Source organism: Heptranchias perlo, chromosome 42, assembly GCF_035084215.1.
Source record: "Heptranchias perlo isolate sHepPer1 chromosome 42, sHepPer1.hap1, whole genome shotgun sequence".
Classification (NCBI taxonomy): domain Eukaryota; kingdom Metazoa; phylum Chordata; class Chondrichthyes; order Hexanchiformes; family Hexanchidae; genus Heptranchias; species Heptranchias perlo.
In genome coordinates this window covers 5,246,427-5,255,137 of record NC_090366.1, presented here as the reverse complement: position 1 = coordinate 5,255,137, position 8,711 = coordinate 5,246,427, and the positions used below count along the sequence as shown (strand labels likewise).

Sequence of the window (8,711 nt, the reverse complement as noted above, 5' to 3'; positions counted from 1 at the left end):
TTGTGATGACACTGAGTGTAAATCTTACGTGTCTCTTTTTGCATAATTGTTTCTGATCAAAGATTAAAATTTCCATTCAAGCTGAGAATCCTGCTCAACAATTGTTCACAATGCTGTCAGTCAGCGTCAAGTGAGTTCAAAGCCAGGTATTGTTGGATTTGCTTTAAAATGCCACATGATTCCAATAGTTTCTGTGATGTTTTGTGTCTCCAGTAACAGGAGCTGGGATGGGATTTATGGGATGGGATTTATGGGATGGAATGTGAAACAATGTCACTTCTCGTGCAGGAGAGCGGTCAGCTCTTGGCTTTATTTAACCAACTGGAGAATCAGAACAAAGGGATAAGTGAGCACAGTTTTAAACTCCTGTCTGACTTTGGTCTGAGTCACGACGTAGATGCAGGTGTTACTGCAGGAACTGAGGAGTTGCAGTATCGGCCCGATGTATCCGAAGTCTGGAAGGCGGTTGCCGAAGAATAGATCAGTGACGTGATTTAACACAATCCGTTCGTGGATGGTGTACACAGCTTGTGTCATCCACAGCAGTATGAAGCTTGCAGATATGCTGAAGAGCAGAACGAAGGATTTCCTGCGGTTCTCCATCTCTGTATCCTTGTGATTCTCCCGATCACGCTTCCCCCGGAGCCCCCTGCGTACTCGACTCGCCAGTAAAATGTGTCTCACCGTCAGAGCGTTGAGGAGCAGAATCAGCACGAACGGGAGCAGTGGGGTTAACGCACGATGAAAGTAGTCGAATGCTTTCCACACGGGTGAGGTGTAGTAGCTCCACCTCACCAGGCAATATATCGGCATGGAAAAAAGATAGAAAACTTCATATCGAAAATACCAAGGGATGTTCTTCAAACAGCTCAACACACTCACTGTTCCCAGAACCACAGTCGCTGTTCTCGCGGTGCAATATTTCGTTTTCAGCTTCTGGCAACAAATGGCCACAAATCGATCAAAGGTGAAAGCCACGGTGAACCAGACAGAACAGTCTGTGGCTGCATGAGTGAGGCATTCACCGAGACCACACATGGTAATGCTCTCTGTGAATATATCAATGAAATAAAGGGTGACAATACGGTCCAGTATCACAGCAGTGAGGATAACGGTTAGATCAGCCGCTGCCATGGACACCAGGTAACAGGAGATGCATCGAGACAGACCACACTTTCCCCGGGATAAGATCAGGATCACCAGCAGGTTAACTGGGAGAAATTGGAACAAAAAAGATCAGGAAAATCACTCATCAGATTGGCAACAAAGATTGGACAGGATTTTGTGAGGAATTTATACTGAGCTTACTGTGTTTCGCAAATGGAGACTGAACCCCAGACCTGGGCAGTGCCATCCCTTTTTTAAAATTTATTCGTTCATGGGATGTGGGCGTTGCTGGCGAGGCCGGCATTTATTGCCCATCCCGAATTGCCCTTGAGAAGGTGGTTGTGAGCCGCCTTCTTGAACTGCTGCAGTCTGTGTGGTGAAGGTTCTCCCACAGTGCTGTTCGGAAGGGAGTTCCAGGATTTTGACCCAGCGACGATGAAGGAACGGCGATATATTTCCAAGTCGGGATGGTGTGTGAATTGGAGGGGAACGTGCAGGTGGTGTTGTTCCCATGTGCCTGCTGCTCTTCTCCTTCTAGGTGGTAGAGGACGCAGGTTTGGGAGGTGCTGTCGAAGAAGCCTTGGCGAGTTGCTGCAGTGCATCCTGTGGATGGTACACGCTGCAGCCATGGTGCGCCGGTGGTGAAGGGAGTGAATGTTTCGGGTGGTGGATGGGGTGCCAATCAAGCGGGCTGCTTTGTCCTGGATGGTGTCGAGCTTCTTGAATGTTGTTCGAGCTGCACTCATCCAGGTAAGTGGAGAGTATTCCATCACACTCCTGACATTTAATCAACTAACGGGAGGAGGATGCACCGTGAACATCCCCATCCTCAACGATGGCAGAGTCCACCATGTGAATGCAAAAGACAAGGCGTTTCAACCATCTTCAGTCAGAAGTGCCGAGTGGATGATCCAGTTCAGCCTCCTCCCGATATGCCAGTCTTCAGCCAATTCGATTCACTCCACGTGATATCAAGAAACAGCTGAGTGTACTGGATACAGCAAAGGCTATGGGCCCCGACAACATCCCGACTGCAGTGCTGAAGATTGTGCTCCAGAACTAGCCACGCCTCGAGCCAAACTGTTCCAGTGCACCTACAACATTGGCATCTGCCCAACAATGTGTATAATTGCCACCACCTCCTTTCATTCCTTCCCTATCTTTCCTGAACACCTTTTATCCAGGAATATTTAGTACCCAATCCTGCCCTTTTATGAGCCTGGTCTCCGTTATCGCCACTACACCATATTCCCAATGTGGTTATTTGTGCCTGAAGCTCACCGACCTTATGTACCACTCTTCGTGCGTTTACACACATGCACTGCAAACCAGTCTTAGACCTCCTCGTATTCTCTTTGGTGCCCATCCCTCTGCCACATTAGTTTAAACCCTCTCCCCCCAGCACTTGTGAATTTCCCTGAGAGGACATTAGTCCCAGCTCTGTTGAGGTGCAACCTGTCCGACCTTCAGACCGGGTAGTCTATCAAATGGACACTGATCGGACCTGGACAGTGATTTGAAATGGACACTGAACTCCCGGCCTGGACGTGCTATCAAATGGAGACTCATCTAATGTCCCACATGGCAGATTGGTCAAAAAAGTAAAAGCCCATGGGATCCAAGGGAATGTGGCAAATTGGATCCAAAATTAGCTCAGTGACAGTCAGCAAATGGTAATGGCTGACGGGTGTTTTTGCGATTGGAAGGCTGTTTCCAGTGGAGTACCGCAGGGCTCGGTACGAGGGCCTTTGCTTTTTGTGGTCTACATTAACGGTTTGGACTTTAACGTAGGGGGCGTGATTAAGAAATTTGCAGACGACACAAAGATAGGCCGTGTGGCTGATAGCAAGGACTGGTCAGATGGGCAGAAAAGTGGCAAATGGAATTCAATCCGGAGAAGTGTGAGGTACTGCATTTGGGGAGGGCAAACAAGGCAAGGGAATACACAATGAATGGGAGGATACTGAGAGGTGTAGAGGAAGTGAGGGACCTTGGAGTGCAGGTCCACAGATCCCTGAAGGCAGCAAGACAGGTTGATAAGGTGGTTGAGAAGGCATACGGGATACTTTCCTTTATTAGCCGAGGCATAGAATTTAGAAGCAGGAATTTTATGCTGGAACTCTAAAAACACTGGTTCGGCCACAACTTGAGTACTGCGCACAGTTCTGGTCACCACATTACAGAAAGGATGTAATTTCACTGGAGAGGTTGCAGAGGAGATTTAAGAGGATGTTGCCAGGACTGGAGAATTTTAGCCATGATGACAGATTGGATCGGCTGGGGTTATTTTCCTTGGAACAGAGGAGGCTGAGGGGAGATTTGATTCAGGTGTATAAAATTATGAGGGGCCTAGATAGACTGGATAGGAAGGACCCATTTCCCTTAGCGGAGGGGTCATTAACTCGGGGGCATAGATTTAAAGTGATTGGGTGAATTTTTTTCCCCTCATTTCTGCTCTAATCCTTCTACCAGAGGGTGGTGGGGTTCTGGAACTCACTGCCTGAGAGGGTGGTAGAGGCAGAAACCCTCAACTCATTTTTAAAAATAACTGGATGTGCACCTGAAGAGCCGTGACCTGCAGGGCTACGGACCAAATGCAGGAAAGTGGGATTCGGCTGGGTGGCTCGTTTCTCAGCTGGCCAGGCACGATGGGCCGAATGGCCTCCTTCTGTGCCTTATTTTTTTAATGATTCTATGTCCTGGCCAGTGCTATCAAGCAATGACTGATCTCTGGATTTTGGCAGTGCTATCAAATGGATACCGATCCACAGACCTGGACAATGCTAACAAATAGAAACATAGAAAATAGGAGCAGGAGTAGGCCATTCGGCCCTTCGAGCCTGCTCCGCCATTCAATATGATCATGGCTGATCCTCTATCTCAATACCATATTCCTGCGCTCTCTCCCCATATCCCTTGATGCCTTTTGTGTCTAGAAATCTATCTGTCTCCTTCTTAAATATATTCAGTGACTTGGCCTCCACAGCCTTCTGTGGTAGAGAATTCCACAGGTTCACCACCCTCTGAGTGAAGAAATTTCTCCTCATCTCAGTCCTAAATGTCCGACCCTATATCCTGAGACTGTGACCCCTCGTTCTGGACCCCCCAGCCAGGGGAAACATCCTCCCTGCATCCAGTCTGTCTAGCCCTGTCAGAATTTTATATGTTTCAATGAGATCCCCCCTCATTCATCTAAATTCGAGAATACAGACCGAGACGACCCAATCTCTCCTCATACGACAGTCCTGCCATCCCAGGAATCAGTCTGGTGAACCTTCGCTGCACTCCCTCTATGGCAAGTATATCCTTTCTTAGGTCAGGAGACCAAAACTGCACACAATACTCCAGGTGTGGTCTCACCAAGGCACTGTATATTTGCAGTAAGTCATCCTCGCTCCTGTACTCAAATCCTCTTGCAATGATGGCCAACATACCATTTGCCTTCCTAACTGCTTGCTGCACCTGCATGTTTGCTTTCAGTGACTGGTGTACAAGGACGCCCAGGTCCCTTTGTACATCAACATTTCCCAATCTATCACCATTTAAATAATACTCTGCCTTTCTGTTTTTCCTTCTGAAATGGATAACTTCACATTTATCCACGTTATACTGCATCTGCCAAGTATTTGCCCACTCACTGAACTTGTCTAAATCGCCTTGAAGCCTCTTTGCATCTTCCTCACAACTGATGATCCCACTCATCATCCAAATCATTGATATATATTGTGACTAGCTGAGGCCCAAGCACTGATCCCTGCTGTACCCCACTAGTCACCGCCTGCCACCCTGAAAAACACCCATTTATTCCTATTCTCTGCTTCCTGTCTGTTAACCAATTTTCAATCCATGCCAGTATATTACCACCAATCCCATGTGCTTTAATTTTTCACACTAACCTCTTATGTGGGACATTATCAAAGGTCTTCTGAAAATCCAAATATATCACATCCACTGGTTTTCCCCTATCTATTCTACGAGTTACATCCTCAAAAAAACTCCAGTCGGTTTGTCAAACATGATTTCCCTTTCATAAATCCATGTTGACTTTGTTTAATCCCGTTGATATTTTCTAAATGTGCTATTATCACATCCTTCATAATAGACTCTAGCATTTTCGCCACGACTGATGTTAGGTTAACCGGTCTGTAGTTCCCTGTTTTCTCTCCCTCCTTTTTTAAATAGTGGGGTTACATTTGCCATCCTCCAATCTGCAGGAACTGTTTCATAATCTATCGAATTTTGGAAGATGACAACTAATGCATCCACTATTTCCATGGCTACCTCTTTTACTATTCTGGGATGCAGATTATCAGGCCCTGGGGATTTATCGGCTTTCAGTCCCATTAATTTCGCCAGCATTTTTTTTTTACGAATATTAGTTTCCTTTAATTCCACCTTCTCACTAGACCCTTGGTTCCCTGGCATTTCTGGGAAGTTATTTGTGTCCTCTTCCATGAACACAGAACCAAAGTATTTTTTTAATTACTCTGCCATTTCCTTGTTCCCCATTATAAATTCTCCTGTTTCTGACTGTAAGGGATCTACATTTGTCTTCACTAATCTTTTTTCTTTTTACATACTGGTAGAAGCTTTTACAGACAACTTTTATGTTCCTTGCAAGTTTACTCTATTTCCCCCTCTGAATCAATCTCTTGGTCCTTTTTTGCTGAATTCTAAACTGCTCCCAATCCTCAGGCTTGCCACTTTTTCTGGCAACTTTATATTAATCCTCTTAGGATCTAATACTACCCTTAATTTCTTTTGTTAGCCACTGTTGGGCCGCTTTTCCTTTTGTATTTTTGAACCAGAAAGGAATGTATAACTTATCCACCGTGATGCCTTTTAATGCAGCTTCCCAATCTATCATAGCCAACTCACTCCTCATACCTTCGTAGTTTCCTTTGTTTAGATTTTGGACCCTAGTTTCGGATTGGACTTCACTTTCCATCTTAATGAAGAATTCTATCATGTTATGGTCACTCTTCCCTAAAGGACCCCGCACAACAAGATTATTAATTAACCCCTTCTCATTGCACAATACCCAATCTAGGATAGCCTGTTCCCTGGTTGGCTCCTCAATGTATTGGTCTAAAAAACCATCTCGTACACACTCCAGGAATTCCTCCTCCGCAGTATTATTGCTAATTTGGTTTGGCCAGTCGATGTGCAGATTAAAGTAATCCATGATGACTTTAGTACCCTTGTTACGTGCATCTCTAATTTCGAGTTTGATGCCGTCCCCTACATCACAACTATTGTTTGGAGGCCTATAGACAACTTCCCACCAGTGTTTTCTGCCCCTTGGTGCTTCTTAACTCCACCCAGACTGATTCCACATCTTGATTTTCTGAGCCAATATCCTTTCTTATTATTGCTCTGATTTCATCCTTTACTAACAACGCCACCCCACCTCCTTTTCCTTTTTGCCTTTCCTTCATAAATATCGAATACCCTTGGATATTCAGCTCCCAGCCTTGGTCACCCTGAGGCCATGTCTGTGCAATGGCAATTCTATCGTGTCCGTTAACATCTATTTGCGCTGTTAATTCATCTACCTTATTACGAATTCTTCGTGCATTGCATTCAGATACAGTGCCTTTAGATTTGTCTTTTCAACATTTTTGGACATCTTAACATTTTTGTACTGTGGCCCTATTTGTCTTATTACCATTTTTTCTTACCCGGACCCTATTTGTTGTCTTTTGTTTGTATGCTCTGTCCCTTCCTGACACAATCTGGTGATCCTTACCCCAATCACTTGCCTGCACTGCTTCTTTTTCTTTTCTCTTTAGCAGTCTCGATTTCTCTCCCCCCTCCCCCCTCCCCCTCTCCCTCCCTCCCTCCCCCCTCACCCTCCCCCTCCCCAATTTAGTTTAAAGCCCTGTCTACCTCCCTGGAAATTTGATTCGCTCGAACTCTGGTCCCAGCATGGTTCAGGTGTAGTCCGTCCCAACGGAACAGCTCCCTCTTTCCCCAGTCCTGGTGCCAGTGCCCCACGAATCGAAACCCACTTCTCCCACTCCAATCTGTGAGCCACGCATTCATCTCCCTGATTCTATTGACCCTGTGCCAATTTGCTCGTGGCTCAGGTAATAATCCAGAGATTATCACCTTTGTGTTTCTGCTTTTTAATTTAGTCCCTAACTGCTCAAACTCTCAGCAAAACCTTTTTCTAAGTGCAATCTATGTTGTTGGTACCAACATGGACCACGACAACTGGATCCACCCCCTCCCACTCCAAGTTCTTCTCCAGCTCGGAGGAGGTGTCCTTTAGCCTGACACCGGGTAGGCAACATCGCCTTCGGGGCTCATGCTCCTGGCTGTAGAGAACAGTGTCTAAGCCCCCTAACTATACTGTCGCCTACTACAAACACCTTCCTTTTTACTCCTCCCACTTGAACGGCTTCCTGTACCATGGTGACGTGGTCAGTTTGCTCGTCCTCCCCGCGGTCCCCACACTTGTCCACAAGGGTTGCAAGAACCTTAAAGCTATTGGACAAGCGCAGGGACTGAGGCTCCTGCAATACTACCTTCTGGATCCCGGTACCTGCCTCACTCGCAGTCACTCCATCCTGTCCCAGACCACCTGTCAATTCTAAAGTGTTTAACCTAAGGGGTGTGGCTGCCTCCTGGAGCAAAAGGTCCATGTCGCTTTGGGTTTTTCCTCATGTCACCTTTGGTTCTTTTGTCAATCACCTTAAATCTATGTCCTCTAGTTCTTAACCCTTCCGCCAATGGGAACAGTTTCTCTTTAATTACTTCATCTGAACCCTTCGTGATTTTGAACACCTCGATCAAATCTCCCCTCTAGCTTCTCTGCTCCAAGGAGAACAACCCCAGCTTCTCCAGTCTCTCCACATAACTGAAGTCCCTCATCCCTGGTACCATTCTAGTCAATCTCTTCTGCACCCTCTCTGAGGTCTTGACATCCTTCCTAAAGTGTGGTGCCCAGAATTGGACACAATACTGCAGCTGAAGCCTAACCAGTGTTTTGGAAAGGTTTAGCTTAACTTCCTTGCTTTTATATCTTATGTCCCTGTTTATAAAGCCAAGGATCCCGTATGCTTTTTTAACAGCCTTATAAACTTGTCCTGCCTCCTGAAAAGATTTGTGCACGTTCACTCAAAGGTCTCTCTGTTGCTGCACTCCCCTTATTTTGTACCATGCAGTTGTAGGACATCAGTAGAAAATGACTGTTAAAAATAAAGTGAGGGGAACAATGAGTAAAAACAAATTAAATTGCCTGCACAGCAATGTGGACAGCTTCTGAAACATAACGGGGGAACTGGAGGTACTAATTCATTGTGAGGAGCCGGGTGTAGTCGGGATAACTGAAACATGGCTACACAAAGAATAGGACCGCAGTTAAATATTGCAGGATAGAACATATTTAGAAAGGCGAGGGAAGGAAGCAGGGGACGTGGGGTAGCTGTATTAATCAGACAACAGAATGGCAGTAGCAAAATGGGACATAACTGATATTAAGTCAGAAACATAATCCATATGGATTGAGACAAAGGATAAGAAGGGATCGATCACATTAATGGGGATATTCTACAGGTCACCTAATAGTGGAAGGGAAGTGGAGGAAGAAATATGGAGAC

The 8,711-nt window shown here is 45.8% G+C and overlaps 1 protein-coding gene across 1 annotated transcript; it reads right to left on the bottom strand.

Moving 5' to 3' along the window:
* Positions 1-309: 309 nt before the first annotated feature.
* LOC137306116 (probable G-protein coupled receptor 139) lies at positions 310-7,754 on the bottom strand. The gene is made up of 2 exons (XM_067975177.1): positions 7,655-7,754; positions 310-1,211 (listed from the first exon to the last, which is right to left on the bottom strand). Exons 1-2 carry the CDS (start codon positions 7,752-7,754, stop codon positions 310-312), a joined length of 1,002 nt encoding a protein of 333 aa, XP_067831278.1.
* Between the last annotated feature and the right edge of the window lie 957 nt (positions 7,755-8,711).